We start from the raw sequence: 20,488 nt of genomic DNA on the forward strand, positions 1-20,488 counted from the left end.
TACCAATTCAAAGCGTTGGGATTTTAACACAGATTAAGCCAATCTATACCAAACTGACAAAGTATTTTCAACCCATACTTTAGAGAAATGACCATCTTATAACTTCTCTTTCTCTTTAAACAACTGTTAGTGTTAGCTGAGAATGATGGTTATTAGGTTAGTGTAACAGTTGAGTACTGAAATGGCAATCATGGAGGTCTACAAAAACTTTCATTGAGGGAAATCTGTTGTAGCTAATTTATGTTTCAACTTTTTCGCACCTGCCTGAAAAATTTGGGATTTCTACACAGGAATCGATCAAATCTGTGCCAAACGGAGAGGTGAGTGATTTAAAAGTATTTTCCACCCGTGGAGAAATGACCATCCTGTAACTTCTATTTGCCCCCAGATCTCAACAAACCCCGACGAAAGTCGCTCTTCACCCCGTTCCCCAACGCCTACGATGGTGACCTGAGCGGCAGATCCGCCCTGCAGCACAATCCTGACCTCTCCAGCGCTCTGCCCTGGTGACCCCCGACCTTTGACCCAACCGACCTTCGACTACACCGACACGTGAACACGAGGAAATCAATGTCTGCTCATTGTTGAGGACCTTTTTTTATTTTTATTTTAAATTTGTGGATCTAACTGCCAGTGCAGAAGGTAGAACCCCCATGATTGGTGGGATAAAGTCATGTGACTCACATGTGATGTGCAAGTACCATCTATTTTGGCCACTGGCTGTTGCTGCGTCAAAGTGTGGTATGCTGACAGTAGGCCTTCATGTAAGGAACCCCCTATGAATTTTGTGGCCTTATCCTAAATGTGTGGCTCAAAAGTGATAAAATACTTTTCACCATATCACCCTGGAGCTCCCGCCAGAACATTCCAATCAAAATATCAGGGAGAGAACGATCCACTTTTGACCAAGTGCCCTTTTGATCGGCCACACGACCAAACTTGTAAGTGCCACAGTTACTTTAACCACCCCTCTGTGTGAAATGGATGTGGCCAAAGTCAGCATGACCTTGTCCCAAATGTACTTAATAATGTTCACAAATATAACCCCTGTGATGGGAATGGAATGTTCCATGCCCCCCTAGCACCAACTGGAAGGCTCAAGAAATGTGGAAAGAACCATTAGACTTAAGGGGTGCTCTGTTGTACAAACCTGTTTGAAGGTGACAGGAAAAACTCAACATGGTAGTGCATTCCGCCTCACCAACTACATGTACACGTGTCTTCTGCCATGTCAGTGACAAACAAATGACAAAAATCTTGTTGGCCAAGTATGGTAGCAGAATCGGACTAAAGTTTTCTCAAAATTGTAGCCCATATTTCCGACGTAGTTGTCACACAATGTTAGTGATGTGACAATGTACTTAATGTAGTGCCTTCTTTCACAAGGTGATTAGAGCAATAAGTATGGACAGCAACATTCCACTGTCAAGGAGCACAATGTAGGGGTTTGTAGGTGCAAAATTAGGCCTATGTGTATTTCCAGCATTAATCTTGCCTATACATATATAGCTATATATATATGCTCTCAAATAGAAACACTGAGTGTTGAACAAGAAGACAGGGCCTGATGTTGAGTTGTTGTGTTCCAAAATACATGATTTGTGCTTCATATGTTAGAGTAGGGCACAGGTGAACCTCGATGCAGAATGACTATGTTAGTGTAAGTACAAATATGCTGCAGCTGTGATTTGCCTGGCATGTTGTTTGAGGCTTAAGTTAAAGGTCTTTCTGGCTAAGAGAGTTATTAGAGAAAGCATTGCTCTTACCGTATGTCTGAAAATGGAAGAACTGGAAAATACCAAGTCAACAATCCGTACACCTTCTACACTGTACAGGGAAGACAGATATATTCTAAAGATCAACTAACAGAAAAGTCCAAGAAAGGTGTTGTTTAATCACTCTAATGTAGGAATGTAGAAGTAGTTGTATTTTTGAGAAAACTTTAGTCTGTTGCTACAGTCATCAGGGAGCTATTTTGTGATGTTTTCAGTGAGAAAAAAATATTTGTTTGTTTGATATGTAAAAAAAATACTAGGCAGTGCCTGGAAAATGGACTTGGAATGAGAGTTGTTCCAGAAAATTGTATTGTTACTTTTCCGAAAAGTCTCCTATGATATGGAGGAGAGATTTCTGGTTTCCAACAAAATTTGAACTATTTGTTTCCAAGACTTGGAAAACCCGACTTTGGGGCCAAAATCATGTCACCGTGCCTTACGAATAGCTACGTACACGTAACTTGTTTGCGGAAACCAGAAAATCATTTTCTGTGTTTTTCTTTTTACAAGATGGCTTCCCTGAGAATGTAAGAGCCTACTCTACAGATTTGCTATTTCAGTTTTATACCTGGCATGATTAATGTACTCATGGTGTTCCACTTAAACCAGAGCCTATTCTAACGCAAGTGCCAATCACAGGAAGGTTGGTTCATTATTACACCTCCAGACAACTCCCTATCCTGGCAACTAAGTGTACTTTTCTACTGTTCATTAGCTGTGATTCGTCTTTACCTTTAGAAGAGTTGAAAATGCCTGAAAAAGCATCGGCATTGTGTCGGCAGAATGTCAGTTGTTTTTGATTAGTGCTTAACCCAGGTGGGAGAATGAAGCACACCCTACGTAAATATGCACATGGAAAATGTATGTAAGTGTGAAGACAAGAACACTACTAAAGTGAAGAACAAGGTGAACACAAAGTGTACAGAAAAAAAGGCAATCTGTGTACAGAGTAAAGGTATTTTTTAGAGAAGCACAGGACTTGCTACCTGATACGGTACTTAGTTGCAAGTTGAAAAGACTCCTGTTTTTGCTATGTAAGTTATTTTTCGTTGCTTTGCACCCGTAAAATGCCTTTGTAGGGTGTAAAAATGTGGCTTGTTTGTTATTGTGATCATTGGCTGTTAGATATTGCCTTTGCCATTGTTTTAGTTGGATGATTTAAAGGTATAAGTAGATCTGTTGACCACTGAATGGGAGCCATAGTGTTATGTCTTACGTATGAACATGAAGACAAAGGTAGCATCAATACATTGTGATCACTATTGTTCATAAATAAGAATAAGATGAAAATTTCAATATGTACGTAATATTAGGCACACATCGTCTTGTTTGAATGCTGTAATATTGATCAACAAACTCCTTAGTGTTTTAAGGCTTCTGAAAGCCTGTTTGTAACAAATTCGTTATGATATTCCTATGTTGAACTTGTGCCAGGTTGGTGGTAAAGAGTCACAAATTCTACATAACTTGGTAATGTTATATGTATTCATAAAAATATATGGCAACAATCAAGAGAACATAACTATAAGAGCTATTTTTGTTTGCATGTTGAAAGGCAGACTTGCAGAGAAGTGGTTTGAAATGATGGTAAAAAGATCATATTTTATCAGAGGACAGATCTTTATACAGACCGTGGAATATAGCAAACTTTTAATCAATGAGGATTTTATTTTCATTCCTTGATAACATCCTGGAAATGTCAAATGTTTCTGTGTTTTGAGAAATACTTCATACTAAGTTTGGCACAGTTTTCACATTTGTTTTCCAGAAGTGTATTTCTTGAAATTACAGTCTGGTCTTTAAAGTCTGCCACTTAACTAGACATATAGGGTGCACATTATAAGTGTATTTGTGTACAGATCAGTGCGTTTTGAAAAATGGTTGAATTTTTTGTAGTGACATCATGTTTTGTTGATCCTTGAAGTTTCAAGATTTCAAGCAAGGTGAATTCTCTCACGATTGCTTCCAAGTTGTAGTAACAATTATCATGAATTTCTTTAATCTAATTTTTACATGAAATATTTTCATAATGTCTTTTCAAGGAAAGAGTCAAGCTTGTAGTCCAGATAGGCTGACTATGTCAAGCATTGCTATTGATTATATTCCTTTTTTGTTATTTGCCTGTGCACCTCATGTGGGCATACATGTAGAATTCTGAGATGGGCTGTTTGAATGACCTCTGCTGAGCTGTGCATAGAACTCCGTGGACAAAGTTCATACAGCCACCATTGTGAATTCTGACGAAATCCGATGTCATAGCTAGAAGTTGTTCGTTGCTTCTTCCATTCTTTTTGGCTGGCCCGAATCTAAAAGCTTTGATAACTGTAAAGCAGCCAATGTGAGCTTTGGCTGTCGTTTATTTCAATGTTTAAATACCCAAGGTTATGCCTAAATGTTAAGTACTGTCTGTTAAAGCTTTTCATTAAACATATTGCAGTCTATACTTCATTTGTCTGTGTTTCTTTGGGCGAAGTTTTTATGTTATTCCAAAGATAAGAAATATCATCCAGTACAATGGTGGATAACGTTATGGGTTCGAAATCTCACCTTTGTATTACTCTCCAAGCAGAGGTTCGGCTCCGGCTGGTTTTTGACATATATTTAGGCGTTTTTGTCAGGCTTTCTTTTTTTTTCTTTCTTTCAAAAAAGAAAGCCCGATAAAAACGGGTTAAAAACCAACCGGAGCCGAACCAAAATTGCTTGGAGAGTAGCTGTAACGTTATATTGCATTGTAGTCTTATTTTTCAAGAGTTGAAATGATGAGGATAGGGATGATTCCTTCATTTTATCTTTCTTCGCTATCCAAATCCTCTTCAACTACGTCGTTTCCTCGGGCTCTTAACCTTGGATGAAAGCCTTTGAAATGGAGGACTTACATTCGTTTTTCCTTGAAGCTGGATTAAATTAAACTGCTAACATCATGGTGCAGTCCTCCAATTAACTGCTAGAGGCCGTTGTTGATCAACTCACTTGATCACTTTGCTGATCGTACTTTATGCATGATCTGGTATAAAGTCGCCAACAACGCAAAAAAAGAGTATATGTAACTTTGTCATTTTATCTGTTGATCTGCAAGGGACTGTCAGAGAAGCCCAGCCGTTACTCAGAAAACCGTTAGCTACGATCTCTCACCCCAACATCTGCTTGGAAACCTTATCCTATTTCATATGACAACTTTGGCCTTTAGCTTAACTGTACATCCACTTCTATATGTTTGTGAATATTAGTCATCAAGGAATTGGATTACAAAATTTAGCTTTAGGGTTATGTCATTTTGTAATCCAGTGGTATAGTTTGAATTGGAATATAACCCACTTTTATAATAAACTGGTCACGAGACGACAAAATGATATAACAAAGATATACGCTCGTACCTCCAACCTTCCTCCTGATGCAAGAACAATGAAAGAGGATTTATTGTTTATCACGTGATAAACTGTTCTGTGCCCTCAATTGTTTCAACAACTATCGTCTTCGCTAATATTTAAGAAATAACAATGTCGGGGTGTCCTGCAAGTTGTCAGCCACAAGAAATAGTCTGTGTGACCTTGGGGTATCATCCCAAAGTAGATTAGTTTCAACAAGACTCCATAAAAGAAGATGAACATAAATCCTCATACAATTTAACGTGGCTAATATTGATAGAAATATTTGTGACTCTCATGAGTTATAGTTGAAATCAGAAAGATGTAATCGAGACCTTGACAACGAAACAGCAAAGATAGACTAAATATGTTTGAAATCATTTTGTCCGACTGTTGCTACCTTGGAAAGATTTCACCTACAATTCGTACTGTACATCTGGCATGAGTCCAACGTTTGTATGGTGGTTGGTTACAAGGATAATTGTCCATTTAACGTTAGTTGCCCCAAAATTCCAACATAATCTCTCGTTCTTGTCTCTAAGTCTAAAACATCTTCCATCTTTTCTATCTATAGCTTACTACGTTTTAATGTTAATGTTATTGTGTAACATCATTAAAGCGTAAGTTTGAGTATACGCTAACTTGAAATGATACAATGCGCAAGGATTGCAGTGGAAATATTTGTGGACGGGCAAACAAACAAGCGGGAAAATACAACAGTGTGGGCTTAACCTAAGTACTGTAAATCTTTGGACTCCATTTTGTCAGGCTGAGTCCAGGTTTTTGATAGTTACTATGCAATGTCCTGCTGTCCAAGACGCTGGTATCCGTCAGTCTTCTTGGGTCTGGGCGCACTGCGGTACTCCTTACGCCCTGTTGCTATCAGCATGGCGATCTGTGGACGGTAGAGAACGTTAGTACAGCATGGGCGGAAGTTATTGATGCATTGTAGTACGTTGTGTATTGTTGCGACGTTTCATTCTTTTCATTAGCCTCCACCAGGCCTTACGGGCGTATGGATCGTAGCATGATTCGGCAGAAAAAGGAATAATTAGCCAGTAGGGCCAGTCCACGGTAAAGATTACATTTCGCCCGCGAACTGCGCTTGCAAATAAAACCCTCTGATGGCCAAACTTCCCTGGCAAATATTCTCCCTATAGCTAGCGTTGTTAGTCTGGTAGAGACTACCCTTTCATACTGTTTCTCAGATGCAGTGGGTTATTTTATGAGACGCTTTTCGGATTGATTGATTGATTGATTGATTGATTAATTCATGGATTGATTCATCGATTGATGGACGTTTTCAGTCATCTGACTGTTATGCAGTTACTGTAGCCCCCACCAACCAACAACCCAAACACAACACGATCACTATAACGAGCAAAGATCAACAAAATAATGTAAATATTGTGAAAATAGTGAAAACTCAGTTTTGGCTGGATATTCAAAATGTATTGAAACTATCAAGAAACGGCAAGATATTCCCATCTAACAGATCATACTTTCATGTTGTGTTTCAGATGCAACACAACTTACGTACCGCCCTCTTGTTCTTGTAGATAACATAGAGGAGTGTTGCTATCAGGAGTCCACTGCAGCCCAGCAGCACGGCGTAGTAGTTCATCTGTTCTTCTTTCTTCAGGTCGTCCAAGTCAGGAAGGCCTGCCCCTTGGCGGTGGCCGTGGGTGTCACCTTTGTTCTTGTTCCCAGTGTACACAGGGAAACTGCCATTCTGTTGCCCTGGCAACGGCGAGCTCTCGTTCGCAATGATAGTTGGTGTGGTGGACGACTGTAGAGGAGTGGGTCCACCTTTTATCGCATTACCATTCTTAACCTCCATTTTGTCCACATCTTGAAGAGGACTTGTTGTAGAGACGCCCTGCGTAGTGGAGGTTCTCTCTGTCCCGTACTCGTCCTTAACATCTTCGTAGTCCACAAGTTCAAACACGTCTTCTATAACATCTTCTTTCGCTGTTGACGTTTCATTGACGCCATCACCCAGGCGGGTTTCATACACGGGAGTAGTACTGCCTGTGTTGTTGACCTGATCAAATGTCAGGTTTGCCGCTAAGGTGGCATTGCTGATATCGTCCAATTTGTCTGTCGTGTCTGGAAGTGACGCACCCGTCGTCGTGATGTCTGCCTCTCCGTCGTTGTTGATGGGTTGATCTTCGTTGCCATCGTATGTGTAGTCGTAGTCGTAGTAGTCATCTTTGTCCCTGTTCCTGAACAGGTCACCTGCGACAAGGGTAAAGAGAACACTGCTCAAAATCACTCTCACATAAAGATCCATAGTTGAGCCACCACACGTCGCCTCTGAAATGACCGAACACCCTGATACAGCTAGCGACCCTCGGTGTCAGAATAGGCAGCTCAAATGCGCCAGACGTCGACTTTAGACAAGAGAAGGGAAAGTTTTCTTCAGACCACACAGAGAAACTTCCTCCAAGCTTTAGGTCTGGAGACGTGCCAAGAGTCATTGACCTTTTCAGGAATAAGGGGTCGTTAGGAAATATCAATGTCGGGTCCGAAGAAAGGGCATTTGTCAATGTCGGGTCCGAAAAAAGGGCATTGTTTGACGAAAACACGCATCGTTTGACTAAAACACGAGATGAACCTTCTACAATCTATCAACATGTTCAAACGATGCCCTCTACTATGTTCCCTTGTTTTGGCCCAATATGAATTTGTACAAGTAGCTACAGGAACAGAATCATATTTCACGATTCGTAAACGTAGAAGCCGAATGACCATTTGAGTGTATATCTAGGTGTGACAGACTTTACCTGCTAACAAACGCTCAGGATAGAAATGCCACGAACGCAAAACTTTTGAGACGATCCCAAGTAGAGCTACGTGAAAGTTGACGGCACAGTGATGGTGAAAGTGATTAATTTTTGTTTGATGTTGGCTGTTCAAGACCCTCATTGGTTTTCAATGCTATAGTTACAAACAATTACCGACAGCCAAAACACTGCGACACATGTCGTTTGAGAGAGCTAAAACGTGATGTCTGAGAAGAGATTATGTTGACATAACGTTATAGGCTTACACTAAAGCAATAAGGAGCGTAAAGAAGTAATAAAGAGAAGAAGCCTACATCGGGGACGAACGTCCCCAGCTTTATGAATATGTTATGAGTTGTGAGGCACTTAATCAAGAGACGGTATGCTGACAAACGGATCTTGGATGGGTTTATCATGTAGAATAAGCACAAAGACACACGCATGGTCATGATTGCAAACTCAGTTACTCCCTCACGAATCTTGTAATGATCCACTGTATCTATGAAGTTTGATATCACAGAGGTTTTCATAAAAACATGTACTGTACTGCCAAACCTTAACTTCTTGCATATTTGCTTAGCAGTTGTACAATGAAATAGCCGATCGATTTTAATCCGGGTCTTTGACCGATCTTAAGGCTACATCCGGGTTCCTGCTCGGGTTCCTGAATGACACGTAACGCTCCTACTACCGTCACGAAATGACGACAGACCATTTATGTGAAACCCATCCAGCGATTAAACCCACAGAACACAGCGAAATGTCGACCGTCCCAATAATGGGCCTTACCTTCACAAATGTCGGAATATAAATGTTTTAATCAATTCAAAGCATTCCTACGATGAGATGGGGTGCGGTGGGGTGGTTGATGTGTATGCATGCATGGTCTAGTTGCTAAAGCATTATTATATTGCGTAATGTTTTTTTAAAGATATAAGGTCCGCGGTGTGTGGCTGTGTGTGTCCACACGGTCCGACAGCTTGCAACATCCGTTTTGGTCCCTACAGTCTAAAGTAAAGGTGTGTGCCTAAATAACATCAGGCTGAGGTAAAGGACTCGGTTACAGAGGATTACAGAGGTTTAGGACTTGTACCTGTACCTTAACAATGTGACAGAGTAACATGTGCAACATGTTACTCTGAGATATTGGTAAGGTAGCCTTCAATGCCGAATGACAGAAACATTAATGAACAGTTGACAACTTCCCATCAAAGACTCAAGCAGAGCAGAACTAGCACTACACCTAACGGCTGTGGCCTAGCAGTGGAAACTCGAAACTGTTAGGATCTCAAATCAAATATGACCAAATATGGCACTGGTTTCAACACCACATTTTTGTCGTCTTTTCTAGCGCTAAATTTTCGGCTTTGTTTTGGATTTACCGTTACGCGTCTTTAGTCACAAATAAGTGCATAGTAACTTAGTGTGCTATATGGGTACAGCACCCAGTATATCGAGATCCGGTATTTTAGACCTAGACATGTACCGGTACACATCCCTAGTCTTCGCGGTACTGTACCGGTACACGCTTTAGCTCACTATTCAGAACCTCAGTGTGTGGGCGTTCCCCCAGTCTTGTTATTCAGAAGCGAATCGAACGTGATCAAAGAGAGAACGGCCACGACTTAAGGTACCACTACTAATTACGATCAGAATCTAGTGTCGGATACCTAGATGGAAGCCTGTCATTGCCGTTTGATGTTGCGTAAAGAGCTTTAGTGTCTGTAAACATGACCAAAGTCCGTCTTCATTAATTCTCGATAATGACTGACTTCTTACAGCGAAAAATAACAAATCATACGGCAGGCTCAATTAAGCAAACGGGGCCTCTGATTCATCGGTAAGACGTAAATTACTGTCTACTCAAAACCCGACATTTGTCAAATTGCTCCGGAAAAAGCTATGATTGAGGTGCTGATCTATTGGTCCACAGTAATTAGCCTTTTAGACGTGTATAGATGGATCCCTTGGCCTAAATAAACACCTTACGTTTGATTTGAGCTCCAGCATGTGTTGAAAAGGTTACGTGTTTTATAGCTCACAGTGTAAATTTTGAAAGGCATGCATCTATATAAGTTTGAAACGTGCGGATGTGGGTTACCATTTCATGACAGTGTGTTGACATAGACCCATGGCAGTGTATGCTATTTCAAACCAATGAATTGTCAGACAAAGCAAGGCAAAGCCTACTTTTACTCATCGTTCGACCATACTGACTGTGCGGATGACATCTTCTGGGCACCCCAAAACTGATGCGAGGAAAAAAGTTCAGTTAGGCAAAAGTTGCCTTCATGATGAAATCTAAGTGGTCAGGAAGGTTACACATGTAATGACTAAACACACAGAACATCGTATCCACAAACAATAAACAAAAAATTCTATATTTGTGCTCTTTGACATGGAGATTAGGGTTGTATTTTCACGTGTGCTATACATTTTGTAGTTCAACTCAGTAAGTTGACATCCTCAGAAGTGACGTATGAACGTACCGTACAGGGGTGGCTGAACGTCCCGGATGTATTCGAACGAGACAAAGATGGCGACGCACAGCGGGTGCATGCCCGCCGAGTCGCATACGGCCGTGCATGATCGCTCCGTCGTCACGATGTTCCTCGCCTAATGCATGCAAAACATGAACAAGAAATCGAAGATCTCATACCTCCGAGAAAAATCTAGAGTTTCTGTGAATTTCTTAGTGCCATAATTAACCCCAGCCATCGCAGATGCTAGTACTAGTGTTCCTTCCCTTTCCTTCTTCAGTGATCAAGCCCAGCTCACGGTCTCCTTACCATAAAGCCCCCCTCCTCACTGGACCCGCGGCACGCTGGCGGCGTCGCTGCGGCCGATGGAATTGACAAAGCATCAACGAATTTTATCGACCAAAAACGAATCTTTTTAAGCTTTGTGAGTTTGTGTGTTATGTTGTGTTTTTAGTCATACTGGTACGCTTTGAATGATATTTCCATTATAAAGTCAAGAGTAACACAAATCCAGTCTAGGACGCAGCGACGCCGCCAGCGTGCCGCGGGTTCAGTGAGAGGGGGGCTTCAGGGGTCATTCATCGAGAATGGCTAACTAGCAAGCCATGGACTATACAACGCTACTTTCAGGAAGGGGATGTCGGCCTGTAATGCTGCAGTACCTGAAAATACTGCTAGGGGTGCCATGTTTCTTCACAACAATTCATACAAATCCATCAAAAGGATCTAGAGTTATCTGAGGTGCGAACACACGTGCACAATTAACCAAAAACAATACCCCCATCGGAGGAGAGCTTCCTTCCCGGAGGTAACAATTGGCATAGCATAGGCATGCTCGCGACCTTGATTAACGGCTGCGTATGTAACTCATCACTGTGGAACGAAGTAGAACGTAATGGCAGTTTTGGTACGTTGATTCTAACATGATATACCATTAATACATATGTCATTAATATGAACGGTTGAATGTGAGCCCAAACAGCGTGGCCTCTGTAAATATCATCTATCAACTGGCATATTAAAAACACTAGTGGATAGATATTCAATGGCACAAGGCACATTTCATAATCTAAGAGAAATCCTAACAAAACCGGTACAAAGGAAATCTAGCTGGATCATTATCTTATCAAAAGTAACCACATACACGTTTACGAACTGGTACAGAAAATTCAATATCATCAAACTACAATCCACTTTCATTTATGTCCTTCTTTGGGTGTTTTGATTTCAATTGAGATAGCAATTGTGATTCACGTGGCAGCCGTTTCAAAGAAAGGCGGCTTGAAACGTGGTACATTATCTTAAGTACGTATCCAAAAGAGCTTCAATGGTCTATGTGTACTGCGACATGAAGCGGAACTAACTACCAAGATTGTCTTCAAGTTTACTCTTTGCAATGAAGAAAAGGGACCCCAAGCCCCAAGGTAAAAGTTTATAAAAGTTAGTAGAAGATAGTAAAGCGAATGATTTCACAGAAATATACCTTTTTGTACCAACTCCTGGTCAAATCGTTCACCTCGGGTATGACCCCTCCTCTGTCCATGGAGAGGAAGATGTGACAGAGTCGATTGTTATCCAGGACGAGAATGTAGCTGTCCAACATCTCAAGCATCTGGGCGTCTTCAGACTCCCCCGAGGCGGCGTAGCAAAGGTCTTTGGACACTTCATAAAAGAATCTACAGAGCCCTGACAGTCTCTCTCCAGCGCGGTACGGACGGTCGCAAACGTCCAACTTGTCACTGTTGTAGAATGTCCGCGGAGGGAAGTTACAGCCGTTATCCACCCAGTAGGACACGGCTTCTTGTTTGATGTTACTTCCCTCTGACAAGGCCGAGCTGTGGTTAATGCTTACAACAAGAATGATCGAGGCTATCAGTGAAAAGAATGAGAGTTTCTTTGCTGTGAACAGCGCCATTGCACGAAAGCTAAACGTACGATAGGACCAAGGAGGTTTGGTAGGGTGTAGGGCAATAAGCACGAGTTGCGTTACTTTAGCTGCATGTCTCTGCTAAGAACTCCCAACACTACAACCTCATCTTCCAACGTTGAGCTAAAAATCAGTGACCGATGTCGGGTAACCCGGATGTCCCATGTTTTCTGGCACTTTTACAGCTTTTTAAGCACACGAGTGGCCTCTTCTCATCATTGTTACCAGAGAAGTTTTAACAACAAACCCAACCTCATTCCAGACGACATTTCCATGTAGGAAATATTCAAGTAAGCTACGCTCTTAGCATTACAACTGATTACACCAAACGATTTAGCTCAGACGTTTGAATAAGTGTTAGATTGAATTCTTTATAATAATTAAAGAATTTTGAATTTGTGTCCCCTTATTATCAAATGTTGTCTTCCATGTTCGACTATGAGGCAGCGATTGACTAGCCTATACCAAGTCAACGAAGGGGTATCCAAGGAGGTCGCTTTCTGTGAGAAATACCTGAAATTGCTCGCTTCGGGTCACACCTGACCGACCCATGAACTTTTTACGGTTCTTCAAAGGGAGTCCCTGAATACGGGTCAGGTTCGATCCCAGCTGGGCTGATGGACAGAGTGGAGCCCGTCGCCATCTTGCACTTGACATTGAAGACCTTTTCGCTATCAGCAGACAGACGACAAATAGTGAAACATGTTCAGTTGTGTGGTTTTCACAAACGGATCGTTTCGAGGACGCTTATAAAGAATCGTACTATGCAGTCAATACTTTCCCCTAGTTCCTGAGCTGAATAGTCTATTTACCGCTATTTCTTCTACATTTGATATTTCAAACAGCGATTTCCATATTTCCGTGATGTGATACATGTATTTTCTTTCTTATCATTTTTCTAGCTTTACTAACGACCCGCTGCCAATCACTGGCATCCTGGGCGCGGTGGGTGCCTTCGCTTTCCGTGGGTCAGTCTCACTTTGCAAAGTACGGGGGGGGGTGCACTTTAGAAGGAATGATGGAGAAATGCGTTTGAAATACAAAACCGCAATCGTTTCTTGGAAGGTGTGTTCCTAATGGCTTCTCAATGGGAAGGAAAAAACGGTCATTTTCGCTTTTATCAATATCTACCTCCTACTGCATATATGGTGAGGATAGATCGGTACGCGGTGAAATAAAAGACCGATTCAAGAAGTAGACATCTGTACGTAAAGCTCGCATCTCATAGGACTGCGGCACGTTGGCGACCTCGCTGCGACCTAAATTGGATTTGTGTTACCCCTGACTTTATAGACATAGTGGGAATATCATGCAAGTTTGACTTAAAAGACAACAAAACACACAATGCGTTAAAAGATTTGTTCATACATTTGTAGATGAAATTCGTTGAGCGCTCTGACACTGCTCGGTCCAGTGAGATACCCGCTTTAGAAAAATCGGCAGATGTTGAAGGACAAGGATGGTGACTATTGCAGCCTATTGAACTGCCGCTACAAACACATCTTCAAAGAAAACCACTGCACCTTTATACTTCAAAAGAGCTTTCCATAAAGGATTTCATACAGTTGATGCCTGGCTATTCAAAGGAAGCGGTATAATAGCATTTAAAGACGTTTGGTGCCATGTGACGCTTGGAACTTTGCTTAATCAAGAGAGCTTGAACCAGTATGCAAAGATTTATATACGCTGACAACTTTAAATCACACTAAAATGATTTATTGAGCAAATTATTACTGACACGCAGCGCTACAAACAAATATTTTCATCGATCGGAGGAAGAAAGGTATATTAAAGCAAAATCCACAAATCATACACACAATACAAATTGAATCCTTTAGAATATGAAAGTACAGTAAAGTTTCACACACGTTTTCTCTTCTTTCCAATATATAAAATACAGATTGAAGTACAAGTAGTTTTTTTCTTCATTCCGTTATGAAATAAAATGTTAGCACCCACAACTAACACAACATTCTTATATAACGATCTATGCGTTGGTAAAGGCAACTAACAACAATATGATACCAGATTACACAAAGCTATCAGAAGTGTTCACCATACAAAACGTCACCCTACTATTCCTCATCGTACGTTACAATCAAACAATCCAAAAACGAACAGATAACAAATAGCCATTGCAGGCTGACATTTTAAAAGTCAAAGTATTTACAAAATACAGACTTCTGAAGAGAAGTAACTACAGCTGGGAGCGGTGGTTGAAAGCAATTTGATTCTGGTTTCATCGCCGACGGCTAGGGCTCTCTTGGTTTGATTGCACAGGGAATTATATACACTGTATTGCCTTTTTCAATGGCAAGGCATCGCAAACGCCGAATCATCGGTATGAAAAGAGCTCAACAAGAACAGGCACATTGATGATTTCATTGAGGTCATGATGGGAAAGGCAAGAGTCAGGCAAATATAATAACAAGGATACAGTCATTAGGTCCTACTAAATCTACTAACATATGGTACAAAAAACTCAACAGAGTGAAAGCTGGAATATGGTATTGTGGCCGGAATACTGTGTGTTTTGAGTAAGTTTCATGGTTTAATGATAGCCTCTGAGGAAAAGGAGTAACTAAATCCACAAATTATACACAAAATACAAGTCGAATACTTCAGTGATACAGTACAAGTTTCACACAATTGTTTTTCTTCTTTCCGATATGAAATAGAATGTTAGCACCCGCAACTAACAAAACATTCTTATATAACGATCGTACCAAGGAGGTTTTATATAAAACCTCCTTGATCGTACAAAACACACAATAGAGTGAAAGCTGGAATATACATACGGTGGCCGGAATACTGTGTGTTTTGAGTAGGTTTCATGGTTTAATGATAGTACTCTGGATAGCCACCACGGAACGGAGGGTAGCGGGAGTGGTGCAGTTAAACACGGATCTGTCTGTCATCTCGATGTGTGTCTGCGGCGTGCCCTGAAGTTTTCCGTCGTTGTTTCTGTGGGGCCCCTGTTTCTTTGTGTCGTCGTTCATCATCCGGCGGAAGTTCTTATTGAAGTAGCCATAGACGATGGGGTTCATGCAGCTGTTCAGGTAGGCCAGCCAGTGCGCCACGGGGTAGATGTAGTCGTAGAGGACTGTCCCGTGCCAGGTGCTGAGGTCTCCGAAGTCGCCGACGATGGTGACTACGTGGAGGGGCAGCCAGCTGACGGCGAACAGGATCACCACGACGAGCAGCATCTTCACGATCCAGATCATTCGGGAGTCCCTGTGTCACGGGGTTGAATTTAATATTCATAGGTTTGATATAGATTTAAGATACGCATTCAATCGCATCTATCATCTTAACATTGAAATTCAAGGGCAAGGTCACTCAAGGACGCTTAAGACAGCAGATATCGATATAGCCTACATAGCAGGCTCTCTGGGCCTTTTTCTGTTGTTGCTATATAATACCCTTTCTGCTGATAACTTATTTTGTTTGTGCAGCCAGTCCTAATAATCAAACGACCCAGTGTAAAAAGAAGTCATCAGCAAAAAGTGTATGTTAAGCCCCAGGCTAAGCAGCTACGCGAGACACAAATTACCGTTACAGATACCCGATGGCATTTAGGGATACATCACTATATATGTATGGCCTGCACGACCACGAGGACAGGAGCTACCGGACTAAAACTCAGTCTCAGACACTTCAGTACAATTAGTGTTCCAAAAGCCCGCACTAAGAGGCTCAGTACTGTAATTCGGCTGTATAACAAGGAAAAATATAGATTTAACTGCGCAATTATTTTCCGTTATGTTTTAGATTAACCATATTGCTGTAAATTAGTGGAGTGCAAGTCATTGTTTTTATGTGGTTGTGATGCATAGACTATGTAATAAGGACGTAATTCGGGTGTGTTTGCCCACGAGATCCTTATCGAATAAAATCATTTCATTTCAAATGGCCATTGTCCCTTCTTCTAGATTAGTCTACTCTAGACCAATTCTGGACAACTTCCCACCTGTCGTTCGCCGCCGCACTCCTTGCAGAGCATCTCGGTGTGCCGCCCTCCGATCCGTTGTCGGGCCAGAGCTTTCTGGAGATCTTGACGTACATGTAGCAGATGATGACCAGCGGGGTGAAGAAGAGGGCCAGAAACAGGGCCACGGTGTAGACGCGGCGGTAGGTGAGGCTGGGCCACTGCTCCTGGCAGGCCAGCACTGGAACACCGGTGTACTCCACAGTTCTCGTCTCCAACACCACCGCCTGTCGCACAAACACAAGCAAGGCTCACGGAACCATCCATAAGGCCTCAGCAGTTTATGAATGACATCAGATCGCGCATTAATTTTCGCCTGATTTAAAAAAATTCGTTCTCTTCCGTCGAAGGTCATTATGATGAAAATACCGAAAATCGGAAAAAAATGTCAGGTGGTAGACTTCAGTGTATATATGGAAGTGACGCTAGTGTGGAAGGCTTAAGTGTAGTTGTAGTTACAAATTCAAAGCACTAACGTCAATTTCCGAACATCTTGAATACAGGAATAAAAGACTTGGTGGAGTGGATACCATGTTTTGTTACTTTGATTCTTCTTACAACGTTTATGATCTCTTTTTAAAAAAAAAAGAAGGGTATCTTGTTTTTGTCCCATGTTGCCCGTGTCTCATTAGATTTGGAGTCTGCAGAGGATATCATCCATGAGATTTACTTGCTGTGGCTGTATATTCTTCAGACCCACCGTTAGAATCCTCACACATCGTTTTGTTTCAATGCACTTCTTACAATACGAGCCCTAACATTATAGAGGTAGAATTGTAGCGTTGAAGTTGAGTGAAATCTGTAAAAATATCACCTAGCTACCCTAGACGTCCTCTAAGTCTAGGCATCCCGAAACTGATGCGGGCGTGCGGGGAAAAAGTTTTGTCAAACAAAAGTGCCTTCATTATGACATATAAGTGGTCAGGAAGGTTGAGCAAATAACTTAATTGAAGACATAGAACATGGTATACCAAGAACAGATTCTTCATTTTTGATCTTTCACGTCTTCTTCTTTGGCGTTGGCATTCTTACAACATTAGTATCCGTTTTCCGATATCTGCAATTAACAGCATATATCTGCTCATTTTGTATCTTCTTTGTACGATTTACGGCATGGTCGCAAACTTCTTTTGTTTTTGGAACGGGCGAAAATTGATACGCGCGCGGATGTTATCCATATAATCAAGTCAGGATGATAAACGCTGACGCTCAAGTTTATCGTAGTCACAGGAAGGTTGGAATAGATCTGAAGACGCCGTACCTGTGGTATGGAGAGAGTGGCGGAGAGAATCCAGATGAAGAGGATAATCCCGGCTGCCTGCCTTCCGTCGATCGTACTCTTGGGAACCCGGACAACAGCAACGTACCTTGAAGGCAAGCACACTGTTATTTCAGCACCCAAGGGCAGCCCCCTGTACGCACTATGCATCCACAGGACCGAATACAACAGGGCTGACAGAAGAGATAACGTTTCATTCTTAAATAGATCCACGTACTTCATGGGAGGTTTTTGATTACATCCCATGAGGTATATACACGGCAGTATAGGCTTGAATAGAAATTCAAAGGTCATGGAAATCAGTAATACGCCAACCGGCCAACACGTACCCTCTTCCCCCTCTGATATGTGTTTGAGTCGAACTCGTAACACTGGAAAGGAGTTTTATTTAGGTGTGAGCTTTGTATCATCTAACTTATATAACATTCTTAACTTTTTTTCCGAATGTAAGAGGATATTAGGTTCTTAAGGCAAATCTGATGGATTGCAAACAGTATGATGTTTCCATCAGATAACCCTTAATACCTGTCTGCTGCTATGGCAACGAGCGTGAAGACGGAGGCTGCTACAGACACTCCCTGCATGAAGGGGGACAGCTTGCAGACGACGTCTCCAAAGATCCATTCTAAGACGTGGAAACAACAGCAACCATGGTTAAAAATTATTATGGTATATTAAGGTTTGTGTTGTGCAGTGGTGATATTCTTTGGCAACTTTACAACCAAATCCTAAGAATCTTATATAAATTTGTGGTGCATTTCAAGTGAGTGCAGAGAAGTGCTGTCACGGAGATATAGTCAATATCAGCCTTACGGGAGAGACCCATGCTCACAGCTGTCAGTAAGTGAGAGCAATGTTACCAAATTTACAACGTATGAGTATGAAAATGTGCCCTGAAGAAAAGTAATAAACTTGAAGAATTTCAGAAGACCTGCGAAGATGACCAATTGGGAAATAAGGAGTGGTTTTGAAATCCGCTATCTGTCTGAAACCTCGGGCTCACTAAGTCAATGTCGACAGCTGCGTAATTTCCTCAATCATTCAGACTGAGTAGAATGTCCATCACTAGATTTACGGGAGCGCTTGGACCGCTTTCTCATTCTTATCATACAAGGCAGCTTGAAGGGTCCAGTAATGCTTTCGTCCCACCAATCCACGGTGTAAAGAACTCGTTTAACGGCCCCCATTGTGAGGGAATTCCTTTCTCTTCCTTGCTGCTGCCAGTAGGTCGTCCACATGTGAGCGCAGTTGCAGTCCTAAACAGATCACGATTTCACTTAACGGTCGCTGAAATAAACGTTTAGGACCATTTACAAAATATAGAACATGGCTGCATGCATTTATAAACTTCTTCTCCATTCTAGATGATTTAAGGGCATGCATTCCCAATACGTTCTAGTATGGAATTGTATTCAGATAACCAGATGAAAAGGAGGCCAAAATCTCACCTCCATGACTAAATGTCCACCAAAACTCACCTTGACAGGACAGCCCACATCCTAATGTGTCCAAAACCCCATTTCTGCCAATTTCCATACAGCACTTTAAACTTTAAATGGCCGCTAACAGACGAAAACATAACCTTTGACCTCCAGTCTCCAAGAATCAACCTGATCACACCCCTTGGGACTACTTCCCCTGGCAGTCTCCCGACACTTCAAAAACACAGGTTTCGGCTAAAATCAATGAGAAGAAAGCCTGACCTATCACATACACCTCGAAACTGACAGAAAGGCACCAAATTTTTCAAAGAAAAGAAGTTTTAATGCTGTATACCCGGTACTATATTCCACACACTCAACGGGCACTCTACACGCATGCGCTATTAGAAATCACTGCCCTTAATCCTTCGAATTCTAAAAGGACAATGCTGGCAGTAAAGAAACAACAGCTTACGTCAAGGAACATTCATGAACAGGGGAATGTCGGGTATTCTTGAGAAGGCAACCAAGTTGATGATCAAGGACATAGATGCATTGGCGACAGAGCGCATTGTGTAGATATTGTATTCTCCAAGCATAGGTTTTGGTCGGGTGGGGTTGTAGTGGCCGGGGTTTTTACGTAATGGGAGGCCAACGTAAAAACCCCGGCCACTACTACCCCACCCGACCAAAACCTATGCTTGGAGAATATAGGTCTTAATATCTTGTGTCACCTTAACGAGTAATACAAATCGTCGCGCGGACACAAGGACAGATAGGATTCTTGCAACTGCTTTTTGTAGCATAGCGCATCAGTCACATTCGATAAAGCAGTAGATCTAAAGATCAACGTCGGTTTTGTCGACGGATGAAATAGTAAGGAGGATATGGACAGCAACAACATATCATGCATTAAGATAACACGATATAATAGCTTTTTTAAAGCTGTTCATCCGGTAGCTTGGATGTATAGATCAAAATCATATATATCTATGAAGACGATAGCATCATCTTTTCACATACCACGAAATCTTATTATGTTAGACAGTACGTTTCAACTAAATTTTGGTTTGGGTATCATATCAAACCCATTGGGATATCTAAAACGAATGCAGCTTATTAGCAACACTTGCAAATAGATGGGCGTGTTCATGTTTGGAAGCGATCAGCCAAATTCACATGTGCGGACGGTGTATCAGAAAGACAGTAATTATGTGTACCGTTATCAACGTAATGTCTATTCAAAGAACCAGGCCCAGTGTTTATCACCAGGGTTACCAATAGCGCTGAATGAAAATGAAGTTATTATCATCCTTCTGAAATCTTGAAAAGCCCTTTGATGACGTCCACCTTTCTGCACCAATGGGACGTAATTGACAAACGCTTAATCAGGATACTTTCCTCTCAGATTTGACTGGAATCTTTTGTTTACCTTCACTATGCATTTCCTATAAACCTGATTTCCTC

At 41.6% G+C, this 20,488-nt stretch overlaps 3 protein-coding genes across 4 annotated transcripts in view; 1 reads left to right on the plus strand and 2 right to left on the minus strand.

The window, feature by feature from the left end:
- The window catches only part of LOC136449107 (protein bicaudal C homolog 1-like), a 64,150-nt gene extending 59,932 nt beyond the window's left edge, over nucleotides 1-4,218 (plus strand). Inside the window, exon 22 of the mRNA XM_066448922.1 lies at nucleotides 389-4,218. Coding sequence (XP_066305019.1) covers nucleotides 389-510 — 122 coding nt within the window. The 3' untranslated portion in view covers nucleotides 511-4,218. The remainder of the gene's footprint in view (nucleotides 1-388) is intronic.
- Nucleotides 4,219-5,138: 920 nt separating this feature from the next.
- LOC136448954 (uncharacterized) lies at nucleotides 5,139-12,479 on the minus strand. Its single transcript, XM_066448707.1, has 4 exons — nucleotides 11,890-12,479; nucleotides 10,416-10,542; nucleotides 6,681-7,378; nucleotides 5,139-6,035 (listed from the first exon to the last, which is right to left on the minus strand). The coding sequence occupies exons 1-4, from the start codon at nucleotides 12,319-12,321 to the stop codon at nucleotides 5,934-5,936; spliced, it is 1,359 nt and encodes a 452-aa protein (XP_066304804.1). The 5' UTR covers nucleotides 12,322-12,479; the 3' UTR covers nucleotides 5,139-5,933.
- Nucleotides 12,480-14,895: 2,416 nt separating this feature from the next.
- On the minus strand, nucleotides 14,896-18,964 carry LOC136449041 (neuropeptide FF receptor 2-like). 2 transcript variants are annotated; one of them, XM_066448821.1, is made up of 4 exons: nucleotides 18,126-18,964; nucleotides 17,583-17,688; nucleotides 16,304-16,548; nucleotides 14,896-15,567 (listed from the first exon to the last, which is right to left on the minus strand). In XM_066448821.1, exons 1-4 carry the CDS (start codon nucleotides 18,182-18,184, stop codon nucleotides 15,165-15,167), a joined length of 813 nt encoding a protein of 270 aa, XP_066304918.1. In that variant the 5' UTR covers nucleotides 18,185-18,964; the 3' UTR covers nucleotides 14,896-15,164. The 2 variants fall into 2 exon arrangements, with proteins under 2 accessions (XP_066304918.1, XP_066304917.1); XM_066448820.1 differs by lacking the exon at nucleotides 18,126-18,964 and having other exon boundaries at nucleotides 17,583-18,112.
- Between the last annotated feature and the right edge of the window lie 1,524 nt (nucleotides 18,965-20,488).

The sequence above is a fragment of the Branchiostoma lanceolatum genome, chromosome 14 (genome assembly GCF_035083965.1).
Source record: "Branchiostoma lanceolatum isolate klBraLanc5 chromosome 14, klBraLanc5.hap2, whole genome shotgun sequence".
Taxonomy (NCBI): domain Eukaryota; kingdom Metazoa; phylum Chordata; class Leptocardii; order Amphioxiformes; family Branchiostomatidae; genus Branchiostoma; species Branchiostoma lanceolatum.